Source organism: Hylobates moloch, unplaced genomic scaffold (genome assembly GCF_009828535.3).
Source record: "Hylobates moloch isolate HMO894 unplaced genomic scaffold, HMol_V3 SCAFFOLD_3, whole genome shotgun sequence".
NCBI lineage: Eukaryota > Metazoa > Chordata > Mammalia > Primates > Hylobatidae > Hylobates > Hylobates moloch.
This window is the reverse complement of record NW_026652278.1, coordinates 13,684,887-13,704,590: the sequence shown is the minus strand read 5'-3', so window position 1 is coordinate 13,704,590 and position 19,704 is coordinate 13,684,887. Positions and strand designations below refer to the sequence as shown.

The 19,704-nt window shown below is 40.3% G+C and overlaps 1 protein-coding gene across 2 annotated transcripts in view; it reads left to right on the top strand.

Moving 5' to 3' along the window:
• INPP5F (inositol polyphosphate-5-phosphatase F) overlaps positions 1–19,704 on the top strand; it is a 104,056-nt gene that overhangs the window by 49,602 nt on the left and 34,750 nt on the right. For both annotated transcript variants that reach the window (XM_032176351.2, XM_032176352.2), the window contains exon 3: positions 10,714–10,850. In XM_032176351.2, the coding sequence (XP_032032242.1) occupies positions 10,714–10,850 (137 nt within the window). The remainder of the gene's footprint in view (positions 1–10,713; positions 10,851–19,704) is intronic.

Below are 19,704 nucleotides of genomic sequence, written 5' to 3'. Positions count from 1 at the left end.
TGTCTTGTTTTAATTCTAAGTATAAAAAGTAGAGATCATTTAACCCTGTAGCTGAATATGCACATTCCTGCCGGACATCTCAGGCTTTTTATGTGGCAGTGGTGGTGTATTTTGTTTCACCTAAGGCAAAATAATTACAGGAATAGAGATTGCTGTTATTTTTCTTTTGTTTGTTTTATTTTCTAAAGTGAGTGTTTTTGCTTGGAAATAGCTCAGTGTTCAGTTCATAATTTTTCTTTTCATTGTGATAATTTTGATTATTCCCTTGAACACTATTGCAGACAGCTACGTCTTTTCACTAGTGTTGATACATTTCAAGAATTAATAGGCTGTCCTATCCTAACCTCCATTTTTGGCAGAAAGTATGCTTTTAGTTTTTTATCCTCTTCTTAAGACTCCTAACAAGTTCTTTTGTTCTTCAGAAGGAGCTTTAAAAAAAAAAAAAAAAAAAAACTTGAGATTTAATTTACATACCATAAAATTAACCCTTTTAAAGTGTGCAGTTAAGTGGTTTTTAGTAGATTTGCAAGGTTATGCAACAGTTACCACTTTCTAATTCCAGACCATTTTCAGCATCCAAGAATGAAACCTCTCAGATGGCCAGTTATTTCTCAATACCCCTACACCCAGCTCCTGGCAACCACTAACCTCAGCTCCTAATCTACCTTCTGTCTCTAGGGATTTTCCTGTTCTCAATATTTCACATAAATGAAGTCATATAATATGTGGACCTTTATGATTTTTTTTTTCACTTAGCACAATGTTCTTAAGGATTGTCCATGGGGAAACACGTATCAGCACTTCGAATAATATTCCCTTGTATAGACAGACTATGTTTTGTGTGTTCCTTCATCCGTTGATGGACGTTTGGGTTGTTTCTGCAGAAGGAGCTTTTTTTTTAAATTTAAATTTTTAGGTAGTACAGGTGCATGGTTTAACAATGTAAATAGTAGTAAAAGGTATTCAGCGAAGCCTCCCTCACTCCCCTGTCCCTGTCTGCCCTATTTCCACTGCTTCATCCAGCCTAGCACCATCATTATTAGTTTCTTGTGAATCCTCTGAGAGTTTCTTTGTGCATTTACAAACAAATACAATTATTATGCTTACAGTCTTCATTTTCCCAGCCTTCCCAAGTCTATAGACTACATTTCTAGGAGAGGAACAGATTGGATAAAGCATGTACACAGTTTGAATTTTGATGCATCTCCAACACTAAGTATTACCTTTAACAAAGAGATTTCTTTTTGACAGTCTGATAGAAAGTGATCTTCCTATTGTAATTTATTTGATTATTGCTGAGCTTAATTATATTTTTAATGTTTATCATCCATACTCCATAAAGTATGGATTTATATATGTATATATATATATATATATTTTTTTTTTGAGACGGAGTCTCACTCTGTTGCCCAGGCTGGAGTGCAGTGGCGTGATCTCGGCTCACTGCAAGCTCTGCCTCCCGGGTTCACATGCAATTCTCCTGCCTCAGCCTCCCAAGTAGCTGGGACTACAGGTGCCTGCCACCATGCCAGGCTATTTTTTTGTATTTTTTACTAGCGACAGGGTTTTACCATGTTAGCCAGGAAGGTCTTGATCTCCTGACCTCGTGATCTGCCTACCTCGGCCCCCAAAGTGCTGGGATTACAGGCGTGAGCCACTGCACCTGACCTATCTTTTTTTACTTTACTTTGGGGACATTACCTTTTTCTTTTCTACAGATTTTATTGAGGAACTGTTGCCCAAGTGGAAAAGAAACCTCAGTCCAGGATTGTGCTCAATTCCAGATATAGTAAGGACAAGTGGGGATTTACAGCAAAGGAGTGTGGTAGGAATCTGTGGATGGAAAATTACTGAGAGGAAACCTATTACCTTTTTCTTGTTGATTGATACAGCTCTTTCTATTTCATAAATACTAACCTTTAGCATGCCATGTGTTGCAAATAATTTCCTGTTTGTCATTTGCTTTTCATTTTGTTCATAGTGTGATTTACCACCCAGGTATGTTTCATTTTTAATGTAATCAAGCCTGTTCAGTTTATGACTTCTGGATTATGTATCATGCTTCCAAAGGTCCTTCTGCTCTGAGATGATAAAGAATCTGCTATATTTTGTTTTGTTTATATTTTTAGCAATTAGCTCATCTACAATTAATTTGGGGGCATGGCTTGCAGTGAGAATTTAACTTTTTTTTCGTGTGGAGAACCAATTATTTCAACATTGTTTTAATTTTTTTTTTTTTTTTTTGAGATGGAATCTCGCCCTGTAGCCCAGGCTGGAGTGCAGTGGCGCAATCTTGGCTCACCGCAACCTCCACCTCCCAGGTCCCGGTTCAAGCAATTCTCCTGCCTCAGCCTCCCGAGTAGCTGGGATTATAGGCACGCACCACCATGCTCAGCTAATTTTTGTATTTTTAATAGAGATGGAGTTTCACTATGTTGGCCAGGATGGTCTTGAATTCATGACCTCGTGATCCGCTTGCCTTGGACTCCAAAAGTGCTGGGATTACAGGTGTGAGCCACTGCGCCCAGCCTAATTTTTAAAAATTATTATCTTTTTTGAAACAGCGTCTTACTTTGTTGCCCAGGATGGAGTGTAGTGGCTTGAACTCAGCTTACTGCAACCTTCGCCTCCTGGGGTCAAGCAATTCTCCCATGTCAGCCTCCTGAGTAGCTGGGACTACAGATGTGTGCCACCATGCCTTGCTAATTTTTGTGTTTTTTGTAGAGACAGGGTCTCGCTGTGTTGCCCAGGCTAGTCTCAAACTCCTGGACTCAAGCAGTCCACCCACCCTGCCCTCCCAAAGTGCTGGGATTACAGACATAAGCCACCTCTCCCAGCCTGTTTTTCAAATTTTAGTTTCAGGGGGAACATGTGCAGGTTTGTTACATGAGTATATTGCATGATGCTGAGGTTTGGTCTTCTGTTGATCCCGTCACTCAAATAGTGAATATACTACCCAATAGACGGTTTTCTAACCCTTGCTTCCTTCCCACTATCCCCTGTTTTGGAATCTCCAGTGTTTATTGTTTCCATTTATTGAGACACCATTCTTTTCCCTTCTTTATCATCATTTACGAGATGCTTATTTTTACATAGGTCGTGTCTGGCTTCTCTATTCTAGTGATTCATTTATCTATTCCTTTACCTAGTATCAAGTTTTAATTACCATGCTTTTTTTTTAATCCCCCACCTGCTCTGTCTCCAATGTTGGGTTTCACTCTGTCCCCCATGCTGGAGTACAGTGATGCAATCATAGCTCACTGACAACTTCTGGAACTTCTGAGCTCAATCAGTCCTCTTGCCTCAGCCTCCGAAGTAGCTGGAATTACAGGTGCAAGCCACCACGCCTGGCATTACCATAGTTCTGCCTAGGAAGACAAGTAGTCTCAATTTCTTTTCAAAATTTTTACTGGATATTTTTACACATTTAGTCTTTCAAGTGAAATTTAAAATATATTTAAATTTCCTGGCTGGGCTCAGTGGCTCATGCCTATAATCCCAGCACTTTGGGAGGCTGAGGTGGGCAGATCACAAGGTCAAGAGATTGAGACCATCCTGGCTACATGGTGAAACCCCGTCTTTACTAAAAATACAAAAATTAGCTGGGCGTGGTGGTGTGCGCCTGTAGTCCCAGCTACCCGGGAGGCTGGGGCGGGAGAATTGCTTGAACCTGGGAGGCGGAAGTTGCAGTGAGCCGAGATCACGCCACTGTACTCCATCCTGGCGACAGAGGGAGACTCCGTCTCCAAAAAAAAAAGAAAAAAAAAAAAACTCCCTAGAAGTCCCATTAGAATTTTGACTGAAATTGCATTAAATTTCTATATTAATTTGAGAGATACCAACAAGTTTGAAATACTGAACCTGTGCATCCAGGCTCATGGTGCTTTCATGTATTTATTTTCTGTATGCTCTAAATGAAAGTTCTCTGGTGCTTTTCATGTAGATATTAGACCTTTCTTTTGTTTATTCGTTTGGTCGTTTTGTTTTTTTTCTTTCTTTCTTTCTTGAGACTGGGCCTGGCTATTTTGCCCAGGCTGATCTTGAACCCCTGGGCTCAAGCAATCCCTCTGCCTTGGCCTCCCAAAGTGCTGGAAGTACCACTCCCGACCTAGACATTTCTTAATTGGAATTAGTCCCAGAAACTTTATTGCTCCTGTTGCTAATGTTATAATACCTTTTTTCTATTACATATGGAAGTGGCCTATATTAATGTTTTTTTGTATGTTTTTATTTATATGTGGCCACATCAGTGGACTCCCATCTATTAATATATTATTGGTTTCTCAAGGTCTGAAAAACTTTGCTAAATATATAATATTCCATTTCTTTACAATATGTACAGTTAGTTTTTAACCTTTTATATTACATCTAGAGTCCATGCTTTTTCCATGAGGCTGAGGTTTAGCAAATGAAAAACATACAGCATATAGTAAAGGCTCGATGTTAGTTTTTTTCCTCACTGTTTCAGTCTAACACATAGATCAAAAAATAAAAAAAACTAAGTAAAATTTGTAAGGAAATAGATATCTACACGTTATAATCTAAGTTATCTACCTTAATTTCTCTGTTCTTTGGAAAGTGGTATGATGATAGGTGGTTGGAATTTTTCTTCACTCAAATTCTCTTTAGGTTTCCTTAGGGGGAAAAATCAAATCAAAGAAAAATTTTATATATTTGATTATACTAGAATCTAAATTTTTCTTGCCATTTATTTCTGGAAGAAACTGGATTATCAAATATAATTCTTTTTTCTTTTTTTGAGGCAGCGTCTCTCATTCTGTTGCCCAGGCTGGAGTGCAGTGGCGCGATCATGGCTCACTGCAGCCTCGACGTCTCTGAGCTCAGGTGATCCTTCCACTCTCAGCCTCCTGAGTAGCTGGAACTACAGGGTTGCTCCACTATGCTTGGCTAATTTTTAAATTTTTTTTTTTTTTGTAGAGATAGGGTTTCCCCATGTTGCCCAGGCTGGTCTTGAACTCCTGGGCTGAAGCGATCCACCTGCGTTGGCCTCCCAGAGTGCTGGAATTACAAGCATGGGCCACCGTGCCCAGCCTCAAATAGAATTCTAACTCAGGTTTTTAACCCAAAGCCCATGGGGTTTCTTCTTTACTTTCTAGATTTGGAATTCTTTAAAATTAAAAGACAAGTACAGAGTCATTGGAAAAAAAAAAAAGTTGAACGTCATAGAAGACTGAGTCATGCATTGATAACTGCTGGGTGGATTTGGTTTGATTATATTGCTCTCTCTACTTTTATGTATGTTTGAAGATGTCTAAAAGGGAAGTTTTACAAAAATCCTGTTGGCCAGTTGCAAGCCTGGGGCACATTATTTGAATGTTTTTTAGTTTTTCAACTATAGATTGGGAATGGAATCTATTAGCAGGGTGTAGTGGTATTAAAAATATAGACAATATAGACATAATTATCTTGTGATATCTATAGTAGATGTTCAATAAACATTAATTCTTAGGAATAACATCATGAATTATACAAATTATTAATCCTCATAGCCATTCTCTGAAGTAGGCAGTTTTATCCCAGTTTTCATATGAGAAAACTGAGAACTGGAGCAGTTAAGTATTATGCTTTGAAGTATACAAGAAGCAAATGATTGAGCTAAAATTTGAGTCCAATTTCTGACCTCAAAGTCTAGGACACTTGAAGCCTCCTTGAAAAAGGAAGGCTACTATTGACAAAGCTTTGTTTCTGTTACATTATGTTTTCTCAGATTTAATCTTCATCATAACTGCAAGGCATATTGAATATCTGTAACCTTTTAAAAAGAAGCACATAGATTTTCTACATTTTTGTATATGAGTAGTTAACTCTAAAAAAATGTGTATTTTATTTTAAAATGTATTTGAATGGGTAAGTTGAGTTTAAGTATTGGCAATACCAGTGTTTTTCTGGGAAAAAGATGCCTCTTGGTTTTCCAGGTGAGTTTGTATATGAGATAAAACCTGTGTTTGAAAGTTAAAAATTTTATATTTTTGGTACTATACCTTTAGATGGTGTATTGGAAAGATACTATATTTGATAATGTACATTGTGCTTTTGTTACTGAATTTATTAAAATCATAATTTGTAATGTTGATATGAAATGAATCCAGAGCAAATCAGGGCAAGAAGATATAAACTAGGAAGGGCCTTCCTGTGTGTGTGTGTGTGTGTGTGTGTGTGTGTGTGTGTGTGTCACACAGAGAGAGAGAAAGAGAGGTCCTTGAGTTATAAAGATTTCTTGTTTTTTTTTTTTTTTTTTTTTTTTTTTTAAGAGACATGGTCTTGCTCTGTCATCCAGGCTGGAGTACAGTGATCCAGTCATAGCTCACTGCAGCCTTGAACTCCTGGGCTCAAATGATCCTCCCACCTCAGCCTCCTGAGTAGCTGAGACTACAGGCGTGTACCCCTATGCCCAGATAACTTTTGTATCTTTTGCAGAGTTGGGGTTTCACCGTGTTGCCCAGGCTGGTTTCAAACTTCTGGGCTCAAGCAATCCACCCACCTCAGCTTCCCAGAGTGCTGGGATTACAGGCATGAGCCACCGCACCTGGCCTCAGCTAATTTTTAAAAACAATATTTATAGGGCTGGGGTCTTGCTATGTTGCCAAGCTGTTTTTGAAATCCTGGCCTTGAGTAATCCTCCCTCTTCAGCCCCCCAAAGTGCTGGGATTACAGGGGTGACCCACCATGCCTGGCCCAACTCTAAATTGTTCACTATAAGATAGAAATGGCCAGGCACGGTGGCACACGCCTGTAATCCCAAGCACTTTGAGAGGTCAAGTCAGGCAGATCACAAGGTCAGGAGTTCAAGACCAGCCTGGCCAATATGGTGAAACCCCGTCCCTACTAAAAAAGAAAAAAACAACACAAAAAACCACAAAAATTAGCCAGGCGTGGTGGCGGGTGCCTGCAGTCCCAGCTACTCGGGAGGCTGAGGCAGGAGAATTGCTTAAACCTGGGAGGCGGAGGTTGCAGTGAGCCGAGATTGCACCACTGGACTCCCGCCTGGCAACAGCACGAGACTCTGTCTCAAAATAAATAAATAAATAAAATAAAATAAGATAGAAATTATTCCTGTGAGGTTAAGAGACCTGTTGTAAAGATTTCTTTTTATTCAACAAAATTTATTGACATTGAACAGTTTATATTGACATTAAACCATTTTGGCTCACTGCAACCTCTGCCTCCCGAGTTCAAGCAATTCTCTTGCCTCAGCCTCCCGAGTAGCTGGGATTACATACGTGCACCACCATGCCTGGCTAATTTTTGTATTTTTAGTAGAGACAGAATTTTGCCATGTTGGCCAGGCTGGTCTGGAACTCCTGGCCTCATGTGATCTGCCCACCTTGGCCTCCCAAAGTGCTAGGATTATAGGTGTGAGCCACTGCGCCCAGCCTGTATATCCTTTAAAAAAATTGTTTTATATGAGAAATATATGGTGTTATTTTTCTATAATAAATTCCTGAAACACAATTTCAGTAATTTTTGGTTTGGGGTCTAATTGGGGAGTATTTTTTTAATGGTATAGTCTCATAAACTGAAAAATTGCTTTTGCATGCTGTCTTTCATAGACTGTTTTTCGTTTAATTAAAAATCTCTTGTGAGAAGTAGAAATTTGGATTGGAAAGATTGGGTGTTTGCTTCTTTCTGTCTTGTATTTATTAAAGGTTTCTTTAGGTGGTTTTACCATTTTCCCTCCATTCTCCTCAACATATTTAGTTCTCTGTTCAATCCTAGTGTACACACAAAGTAGTTAGAGAATTACCAACCCATACTCTTCTGAAAAATAAATTTAGTAACCAGAGTGCAGTAGTGCATACGGTTCTTTTTGTCTTTATTTTTACCAAATAGTTTTCTGAAGTTACTTCGGTTAGTTTTTTCTTGTCTATCTCCTACAGTTTAGTTCTAGTCTTAATTTTTAATAGAGTTGGGTTTGCAGTTTGAGGTTCTCCCACATTCTGGTTGATTTGAACTATTTATTTTAAGGGATGTGTGAAACATTACCATTGTTCTAAGAGTCAGAATTCTACTCAGAGACCAGTCATTTGCCAGGGCATACTCAGAGAATTGTCATTTCTCCTTCATCTCTTTTATCCTATTCCCATCCCCCTCTTCTTTCTACCCCGTTTCCACCTATTCTGTGGAGATAACTAATCTCACCGACTTCTGGTTTCTCTCTCCTCCTCTTGTTTTTGTACAAATGGGTGGATACATGTAGTTATGCATCACTTAATGAGAAATGCATTGTTGGACAATTTCATCTAAACATAGAAATGGTACAGTAAAAATACTGTACAAAAGATACGGTATAAAAGATAAGAATGGTACACCTGTATTGGGCATTTACTATGAATGGAACTTGTGGAACCGGAAGTTGCTCTGGATGAGTCAGTGAGTGAATGTGAAGGCCTAGGACATCATCGTACACTACTACAGACTTTATAAACATCATACGTGTAGGCAACACTGACTTTATTTTAAAAATTTTTTTTTTTTTTTTTGTTTTTTTATTTTTATTTTTTTTATGAGACAGGATCTTTCCCTGTCACCCAAGCTGGAGTGCAGTGGCATGACCATGGCTCACTGCAGTGTCAACCTCCCAGGCTTAAGCGATCCTCCTACCTCAGCCTCCTGAGTAGCTGGGACTACAGGTGCGTGTCCCAACTCCTGGCTAATTTTTTAATTTTTTGTAGAAATGAGGTCTCCATATGTTACCCAGGCTGGTCTTGAAGTCCTGGGCTCAATCAATCCTCCCACTTTGGCCTCTCAAAGTGCTGGAATTATAGGCATGAATGAGCCTCCATGCCCTGCCAAAATTTTTTTCTTTCTTCAATACTAAATTAACCTTAGCTTACTGTAACTTTTTTACTTTATAAACTTTTTAATTTTTTAAAACTTTTTGACTCTTCTGTAATAACACTTAGGTTAAAACACAAACACATTGTACAGCTGTGCAAAAACATTTTCTTTTTACCCTTATTTAACTTTTTTTATAAGTAGGAGTATACTTAATGGTAAAAAGTATAGTATAGCAAATACATAAACCAGTAACAGTCATTTATTATCATTATCAAGTCTTATGTATATATGTAATTGTATGTTGTATACTTTTCTATCACTAGCAGTGCAGTAGGTTTATACCAGAATCACACAAATGTGTAATATGTCATGCTACATTTATGATGTCACTAAGTGATAGGAATTTTTCAGCTCCATTATAATTTTAAGGGGCCTTTACTGCATATGTAGCTCATCATTATGTGGTACGTGACTGTATGTGTAGATATATATCACCTCATATTTTCTTCCTTACATGAAGGGTAGTACACTCTAGGTATTCTTTTATGCTTTGATTTAATAATATATTTTATTGGCTGGGCACAGTGTCTCACGTCTATAATCCCAGCACTTTGAGAGGCCAAGGCTGGCAGATTGCTTGAGCCCAGCAGTTTGAGACCAGCCTGGGCAACATGGCAAAACCCCATCTCTTAAAAAAAAGTACAAAAATTAGCTGGGCGTGGTGGTGCATGCCTGTGGTCCCAGCTACTTTAGAGGCTGAGGTAGGAGGTTTGCTTGAGCCCAGGAGGCAGAGGCTGCCATGAGCTGTGATTGCCACTGCACTCTAGCCTGGGTGACAGAGTGAGACCCAGTCTCAAACAAAACACAACACATATTTATTATGTTATTATAATATAGCCTTATTATGTACAGTCGGCCCTGTATATCCATTGAGTTCTGTGTCTGTGGATCTAACCGGACATGCATGGAAAATTTTTGGAAAAAAAAAAGGGATGGTTGCATCTCTACTGGATATGTATAGACTTTTCTTTCTCGGCATTATTGCTTAAACAATACAGTTTAAAAACTGTTTACCATAGCATTTAGATTATATCAGGTATTGTAAGCAATCTAGAGATGATTTCAAGTACATGAGAGGATGTGCATAGGTTATATACAAATACTACACCATTTTACATGAGAGACTTGAGCATCCGTGGAGTTTGGTATCCACAGGGGGTCCTGGAGCCAGTCCCCTGCAGATACCGAGGGATGGCTGTATGTTAATAATATATTCAGGTTATCTACTAAATGCATCCAGGAATCCTTCCTTATTAATTTATAGAATACTTTTTTGTTTTTTTACAGCTGCATAGTACTCCATTGCATGGATGTGCCATAGTTTATTCAACCACTGTCCTGTATCTGGACATTAGGCTGTTTCCAGTGTTTTGTAATTAAAAAATAGGCTTCAGTGTATATACTTTGATTGTTGAGGTGTACCCTCAGGGTAAATTCCCAAAGGTGGGATCACTGGACTGATTAAAGGTAAGTGCATTTGTTGTATTGTTAGGTATTGCTAAATTTCCTTCCAGAAAAGTTGTATTTGTCATCAGTATTCTCACCTCCACAGCTGTTTTGAGTTTTCACACAGCCTCACCAGTACATGTGTTGTCATTCTTGTTAATTGTTCCCAATCTGATGGGTGAGCATGGTGTCACAACTGGTTTTAATTTACATTTCTCTAATTATGAGTGAGATTGAACATCTTTTCACATGTTTAAGGGTCATTTTATGTCTTTGTGACATGTTTTACTTTAAAAGTTTATTTTGGATGGACACTTTTTGTTATCATTGTTCGGTAATTCACCTTCAACTTGTCAGAACAGTAGCACTCTAAAAACGCCAGACTTTATTATGACTCTCCTCTTTCAGATCTTCCATGGTGGCTTATTCTAATTCGCCAGAAAGCATTGGTGGGCAAACTCCCAGGAGATCATCAGGTCTGTAAAGTTACCAAAATTGCTGTGCTCTCACTTTCTGAAATGGAACCTCAGGATCTTGAGCTAGAGGTAGGTGAAATAAAGGGAAGTTATGTGGAAACCTGATATAAATGTAATAGCAAATATGAGGATTTGGTTCAGTAGACCAGAAACTTACATTTTTAGAGCTGGGTAATGTTTTAAAAATAATTTAATCCTAAGATTTTCCAACTTCATTTTAGTAGTGGAACCCTTATCTCAAAATCTATGAAATCTAGTATAGAAGACACATAAAAGCAGGGCCGCTGTGGCTGAAGTAGTGTTGGGGGAATCCCTGGGGCTCTGTCCACTTGATCTCTCCTGGGAAGCCACCTTCTATTTCTAGGGTGCCCTAGGGCTCTGCACAGTACAGTTTGAAAACTTCTTAGGGAAAAGGAGTGAGTTAAGAGAAGGAGACCTCTTATTATATCCTCTTTTGCTGCATTTCTTGAAGTTTTTCTAAGCATATATTACTCTATTACAATTTACAAAGAAAGTTTTTTAAAAAGAAGAGTCACTCATCTAATGTAGTCTCTTTATTTTCCAGAGAAGAGCTCAAGTGCGCAAGTAGAGTGATTTAAGGACGAAATAATGAGATTGCCTAGGGCTAGTGTTTTTTACCACAAGGTGCTGCCTCCTAGTAGAATTAACCCATGAAAGCATTTATGTCCTGTTTGCTCTCAGTATGGGGATTTGACGCCTAGGAATTGTCATCACTCTGACTGTTTTGTTCACTATGTGATGTGCCGGGCAGGCCCTGTGTATTACATAGATGATAATATTTAGTCCCCAAGACCACCATATGAGGTAGACATTACTACAAATAAAGAAAGGCAGCTAGGTGGGTGGCTCCTGTCTTTGACAGGCTGAGGCTGGAGGATTGCTTGAGCTGAGGGGTTCGAGACCAGCCTGGGCGACATAGCCAGACCTTGTCTTGTGGAAAAAAAAAAATTAATGAGTGAATGGATTTCAGAAAATAAAAACAAATAAAGGAGGCCTGGCAAGGGTTAAGTCACACAGCTGGCACAGGTGGGGCCTGGATCCAGACTCAGGCTGCCTGGTCCTGTATAATTCTGCTGAGCTGCTGCCCTGTTATCTGAACAGCAGGTAACAGCAAAGCACACACTGCCCCACAACTCAACACATGTTTTTCCATGTAGAGTTCTTGGGGAGGAACTTTGGGGACAGGATTAAATTGCCATAAGAATAAGTAAAAATAAAACTATTTTTATGCTTCAAGTGTCACTGGAAGTTTGACAATCAAATTTTAAGAAACATTAAAATGAATTTAAGCGGACTCTGATACTAATTATTTGTTACAGGAATCGAAAAAAGTTTGGAGTTCTTATTCTCCTTTTATTGGTACTTATGCTAGAACACTATTCACTATTGCTGATCAAGAGACAAAAAACCTAGGTGGCAATTAGGCCTATTAAAAGCAGATGTTTGCAGTTTTTGTTTGCATTTTTTCTGGGTGAAGAGCAGCCATAGCAAAAATCCTATTAGTTTCCTAAGCCAATAAATTTGCTGGCAATGTCTTTTGGATGGTTTTGCTGACACACCGAAAGATCAGGATGGCCTGTTATCACAGACCTTTCCCTTGAGGGTGGGCACCCCTTTGGCCTGGCATTCAGGTTTGAGCACTAAGACTGGGGTCTCTGGCAGTTTGATTTAGAGCCGGGAACCAGCCTGCCCAGCACTTTATCCATCCGCCAGTCATGATTTGCATATTTGGCACTCCCAGTTCTGGGGAAATTAAATGTCACACATCATCCAGAAAAGGTTGGGACCTTTATTAGGCCTTTCAGGGAGGTGTTCTGATGTCCTTCATGGCCACCAATCTGTAACATTTTTGAGACTAGTAGCTGACTATTCAATAAAAAGGGAAAAAACCAAGATGGCTTTAGGAACTATCATTTACATGGAGTCTTTAAGGGCAAAAGTGTGAATATTATCTAAGCTTTAAGAACTTCTTTATTCTTCATACTTTCCCTTTTTTCTCTCTCGATGGTCTAAGGGAAAGAGATTATATTCAGATAAAAAGGAAAGTGAGATTTCCTTCATTGACCTAATTATTTTTACAGCTGTTGGGCTGTACAGTATAAACTACCGCACTTCTCAGGAGCAGCAAGATCGTGGTTCACTTTAAGAGCTGAATATATGTAACGACTCTTGCTAATTAGGAGTAAAAGTAACTACAGAGAAAGTATTTCCAGGTCCTATCTCAGTGAATAGTTTGGTACACCTTTCTCTCAAGAGATTAAAATTTTAGAAATTTGCACTTTTGTCATTTTTTCTTTCCTTTTAATCCTGTTTTATGGTGAAGGAACTTTGCAACAGTGAACAACAGGAAGGGCAAAGGACCACATGTTGAAAATCACAACTTTATTTTTTAACATGTTAATTTAAATATTGGTATCTATTTCAATTTCCATATAACTCAATTTAAAAGAGTTTTTAGAAGCTTAATCCTTTTTAAATTGTGTTTTTTGGTTATACAGTAAATTGTAAAAGAGAAGAAAAAAAATTCCTCCACTTGGAAATAATTGTTATCAATATTCTACTGAGTTTTGGTGGGTGTTTCCATTTGTGCCTAGGCTCCTTGGAGGGCCAGTGTTACTTTCACATGTTTCAGAATAGTTTTTCTGTTTTGTACTTTTACATATTTCCCTCTAGTCTTATTTTTTTAAGAACATAAGAAGACTTTGTTAAACAAAACTACTTATTTCTCCTTAGTATGACTTTCTGATTTGGATGTCAGTGTATCACTTTGAATAATCTGCATTTATTCCAGCAGCATCCTTTAATGTGGTCATTGTTCCCAGATTTGCTGAAGCCTAAGTCTGTGTTCTGTAATTGGAGCAGAAGCAATCTTATTTCAGAGACAGGTATTAATAGAATTTCTAGTTTTCTGCCTCTGTTGTCTTTTTATCTCAAATATAGGCCTTATTTATTTGCCAATTAAAAAAATAATTCACATACCATAATTCAAATACCATACAGTTCACCCATTTAAAGTATGTAAGTCAATGGTTTTTAGTGTATTCAGAGTCATGTGGTTATCACCACAATCACTTTTAAAACCTTCCATCATCCTCCGAAAAAACCCCATCTTCGTTAGCAGCCACTTCTCATTTCCTCCCAAACTCCAGCTCCCCAGCACCATGCAACCACTGATCTCCTTTCTGTCTCTATAAACATTTGTCTATTCTGGACATCTCATACAAACGGAATAATACACCATGTGGCCTTTTGTGACGGACTTCTTTCACCTAGCATAGCTTTTAAGGTTCATGCCAGTTGTAGTGTGTAGCAGTACTTTATTCTTCTTTATTGCCAGGTAATTCCTTGTATGAGTATGTCACATTTTATTTATTTGTTCATCAGTTGGTGGACATTTGAGTTGTTTCCACCCTTTAACTTTTACGAATAATGCTATTATAAGCCATTTTGCATACAAGTTCTTGGTGGCATATTTGTTTTTATCTCTCTTGGGTGTGTACCTAGCAATGGAATTGCTGGGTCATATGGTAACTCTAACCTTTTGTGGAACTGCCAGACTGTGTTTTTTTTGTTTTGTTTTGTTTTTTTGTTTTTTTTTTTGAGACGGAGCCTCACTCTGTCGCCCAGGCTGGAGTGCAGTGGCACGATCTCGGCTCACTGCAACCTCTGCCTCCCGGGTTCAAACGATTCTCCTGCCTCAGCCTCCCAAGTAGCTGGGACTACAGGTGCATGCCACCACACCCGACTAATTTTTTGTATTTTTAGCAGAGATGGGGTTTCACTGTGTTTGCTTGGTTAGATGGTCTTGATCTCCTGACCTTGTGATCCGCCCGAGAGAGAGAGAGAGAGAGAGAGAGATTGACTTTGCCTGTGATCTCAGCACTTTGGGGGCGGGGGGCGGCGAGGTGGGAGGATTGCTTAAGGCCAGGAGTTCGAGACCAGCCTGGGCCACATAGCAAGACCCTGTCTCTATGAAAAATTTAAAAATTAGCTGGGCTTATTGGTGTGTACCTGTAGTCACAGGTACTCAGGAGGCTGAGGCAGGAGGATTGCTTGAGCCCTGGAGTTTGAGGCTGCAGTGAGCTGTGATTGCACCACAGCACTCTAGCCTAGATGGTGGAGTGAGACCCTGTCTCTAAAAAAGAAAAATTAAAACTCTGTATAAGGGTATGAAGAATCTGTAATGGTTTAAACAATGAGGACATAGATGTTGCTTCTTTAGAAAAAAAAATACCCTTTAAAGTTATATAGGCTTATGTTCCATGTCTGCATATCTTACTTGCGTATCTCATTGCCTTAATAGATAACCACATCATTTTCCGTATTTAGTTTCCATCAGACATCTGTTTAAAATTTTAGCTTCAGGTGGATGTAGATACCAGCTTTTCACATAAAATTATTTATGTCCCTTTTCTTAAATGGCAGCAGCAACATCAACCCTTAGTCTCGGTCACAAGGTGTAAGTTGCAAGCATAATTTAAAAGCTAGGGAAGTGCTGTGGAGCTTGTGGCTGTGGTGTTTTCTTTTTGAGATCGCATGTTTCAGAGTTGTGATAAGGACCTAACCACATACCACACAGAACTGGCTGGGCCTCTGGAAAAGGGAAGGTGATCCTCTTGCCAGTGCTATGCATTGTAATCCCTGGGGCTGTGTGTAAACAAAATACCTTAGGACTGGGAAGGAATCCTAAGAAGTAATTTTCTCTATCCCTGTTTTTTGTCGGGACTGAATTTAACCTTTTCAGAAAGGTAGTGCTCTATACTTTATTTTCTAAAGGTAACTGTGTAGCAGATTCTAACATACTCATTGGAAATGTTTGCATTTATAGTAATCTCATTTATTTATTTGTTTGAGACAGGGTCTCGCTGTGTCACACGGGCTGGAATGCAGTGGCGCGATCCTCCTGCCTTCAGCCCCCCAAGTGGCTGGGATTACAGGCATGTTCCACCACCCCCGGCTAATTTTTTTTTTCTATTTTTTTGAAGAGATGGGGTCTCACTATATTACCCATGCTGGTCTTGAATACCTGGGCTTAAGCAATCCGCCTGCCTTTACCTCTCAAAGTGTTGGGATTATAGGTGTGAGCCCCTGCACCTGGCCAGTAATTTTAAATTTTTATTTAGAAAAAATCACTTTTAAGAGACAGAGAAAGCCTTCCAGTGAAGGTGTTTCCGTGAGTTTGAACTTTGTTATACAGATCCACAATCCTTATCTGAACTTCTTGGAGCCATATTTGTTTTAGAATTCAAGTTTTCTGGGGTTTTCGAAAGGTTATTCCCTGTATTTTCTACCCTCTAAAGTGGTTCTGAAGCACTACCCCACAATAAAACACATTAATGTTTCTTAAAGAATGGTATGAATATTCATACTAAGGGAGGTAAGTGATGATTATCAGTATCTTCATATCAGTTCAGGGCATGCTTTGCCATTAAATGAGTTTTTAACTTAAAAGATATACTTTCAGGTTTTAGAGTTCTTTGGATTTTGGAATTGTACATAAGGAAGTTAAGGGATGATGGGCTTATATTAACTCTGTTTCAAGCCCAGGATGAGGGTAGATAAAAGAAATAAAAATAGAAAAGACCAGGTGTGGTGGCTCATGCCTGTAATCCCAACACTTTGGAAGGCTGAGGCGAGCAGATAACTTGAGGTCAGGAGTTCAAGACCAGCCTGGCCAATATGGTGAAACCCTGTCTCTACTAAAAATACAAAACTTAGCCAGGCATGGTGGCACGTGCCTGTAGTTCCAGCTACTCGGGAGGCTGAGGTGGAAGAACCGCTTAGATCTGGGAGGCGGAGGTTGCAGCAAGCTGAGATCATGCCATTGCACTCTAGCTTGGGTGACAGAGTGAGACTCTGTCTCAAAGGAAAGAAGGAAGGAAGGAAAGGAAAGAAGGGAGGGGGAGGGGACGAAGAAGGGAGGAAGGCAGGAAGAGAGGAAGGCAGGCAGGCAGGAAGGAAATGCCAAGCTTAGAGAATAAGCATTTTTTAAAGTAGATCAGACTGAAGCCATAGGCCTTTCTGGGTCTGCATCTAGAAGCAGACAGTAGCAGGTGGGAATTTGGCCCCTACACAGTAAAGAGGACTAACAGGGCTTCATGGGAGATGGGATCCTGGGGCCATGCTTAGCACTTGAGGACTGGTGCTCAGGTGGAACTGCCTAGATCATGACGGGAGCTGTTAGAGTGTCTGCACTGAGTTGGATAATCCTGCATAGAACATCTCCTGTGTGCCATGCCAGTAGCACTTCCATGAAGAAGTACTGGTCTGGGCAAAAGATAGGGATCTGAATCGACACCATAGCAATGGGCATGAAGTGGTTGGGGTTGATAGGAGAGACTTAGAGAAGGAGAATGATGGAAGATGATTCTAAGGTTTCTTGCTTAAATGATCCAGTGGGTGGTGCAGTCATTACCTGAAATAGGGCATACCAGAGAAGGAACAATATTTGGGGAGCAGATGTTGCTCAGTTCTAGAGATGCTGAGTTTGAGGGTCTAGTGTGTCTCAGTGTGGGGGAGACGTCACATGTATCAGTCTTGAGATTAGGGCAAAAGAATGGAGTTAGCAAACGTACTAGTAGTTAAAACGAGGAAAGAGGATGACATTTTCTAGATGGAACATGAAGACTGAGAAGAGAGTTAAGGGTAGAACGCTGGGAATACCATCAGTTTTAGAGAAGAAAGATACACCCACAAAGGAGACTGAGAAGGAACAGCCAGAGATGGGGAAGGACCCCGAGAGACTGTTGTCATGGGGACCAGAGAAAGAGACAGCAGGGAGTGTTTTCTCATTCCGAGAGTTAGGAGGCCTAAGCAGTGTCATCGGAGCCTTTACTCCTTGACCTGCCCCAATCAGACTATAGTCCTTACAGTTCCAGTGGCTGGGACACTGTACCCTGCTGGCTCTCAGAGTGGATTCCATGTTTGAGGAATGAATTTAAAAGAAGAGTCTCACTTGTATAAACATGTCACAAGGTGCTAGGAAAGGGGCTATTAGAGGTTGGGACAAAGGAAAGGGGTGAATGATGAGCCCAGGTCCTAATCCCAGAAACTAATCTTGAAGAGAACAATGGACTCTGTCTTTCTGAGTGAGGAAAACCTGGGTGCAGACTAGGTGTGCTGTTGCACGTTTACTTGAAATAGCAGACCTTTGATAGATTCCTGGGGGGAAATTTTTGCTGGCTTGAGTGCTCTTAAAGAACGATTATGTTGGCCGGGCACGGTGGCTCACGCCTATAATCCCAGCACTTTGGGAGGCTGAGGCGGGCAGATCATGTGAGGCTGGGAGTTCGAGACCAGCCTGACCAACATGGAGAGACCGCGTCTCTACTAAAAATACAATATTAGCCAGGCATGGTGGTACATGCCTGTAATCCCAGCTACTCGGGAGGCTGAGGCAGGAGAATTGTTTGAACCTAGGAGGCGGAGGTTGTGGTGAGCCGAAACTGCGCCATTACGCTCCAGCCTGGGCAACAAGAGTGAAATTGTCTCACAAAAAAAAAAAAAAAAAAAGAATGGCTATGTTTGTGTATCCCGTTTTGAATACTAAAATTGTAACAATCTGTAGCTCGGTTTTGAGCAAGTAAGCATGTTTTCAGGTTTTTAAAAGAGTTATTCATATGACTAATCACTAACATTTTATATAGAAATTGCTATCCAGCAGTTGCCTAGTGCCACAAGCAAAGTAGTAGCAGGAGACCAAAGGGAGAGCATCTTTTTAAAACTGCTGCTCTGCTGCCCCAGTGATACTGTATCAAGGAGGGTGGGGTGTGTGCGATGTGTTTATGGGAGAAGGGGAGTGATGGTCGTGAAAGCTCCAATGGCAGCCATTGCTAAGGCACTGGAGGTAGGAGTCAACAAGACAAAGATCCTGCCTCAGCCTCTGGTTTTGGACGTGCTGAGTTTGAGATGTCTGGTAGACATCCCAGTGGAAATGTTGGGATATTTGAGGCTGGAGTTTTGGGAGAGAGCTGGGCTGGAAATAAACATTTGGGAAGGTGGGGTTGGCATATGGACAGTATTGGAATCCATGAGTCTGGATGAAATCACTGAGGGAGTGAATGCAGACGAGAAGGGGATGAGGGACCGAAGCTTGGGGCACCTAGACATCAAGCAGGAGGCTGGAAAGGAACCACTCAAAGCGGCAGAGGAGGAGTGACCAGTGGGAGCCAGGTGAAGCCGTGTGTTGTAGGATGAGGGAGGGACTCATGCTACGGAGAGGTTAAGAACCAAGAGCATTGGATTTAGCAAAGTGGAGGTCATTGATCATGACAGCAGCTTGGGAGAGTGGTAGGGGTGAAAGCCAAATCGGGGGTGGGGTTGGGGGGCGAGTTGGGGAGAGAATGGGAGGAGTGGAGCTGGAGGCAGTGAGGAGTGCAGAAGTGAGTAAGAGGACAGCAGTGGCTGAGGAAGAGGAGTCGCGCCGGGGTGTGCAGAGGAGAGGAGCAGAGGAGGATGGGCCTGTGTGCTGACAGAAACGATCACAGAAAGAGGGGTGCTGTGTCCATACGCTTGGTTCTGTCTTCTCTCCTTCCCTGTCACCTGGAATTCTTGCTAGTTCTGCTTATTTGAAGGGAAATAAAGTGAGCTGTTCTGGTAGTAGGAGTATAAAGCTTTTCTCCCTCATCTTTAGTTCCCTTGTCTCTAATGGTAGGGCAGGAGCAGCTTAAAGCTGTAATCATGGTGTGAAACCCGTGTGGACAGTTTCTGATAGCCATAATTTTGAAAAGGCATGAAATCATCTGGAGATTCCATTGCACATGAAAATTTGGTCCAGTTATTTGTTTCTACTTCCAAATTTGATAAAATAGGGATTCTCTCTCACTCTCTCTTAAATAGTCAAAGCTTAGACTCGCTTTTCTTCTCATTTTATCATGTTAATAGTTATTTTGTAACACACTGA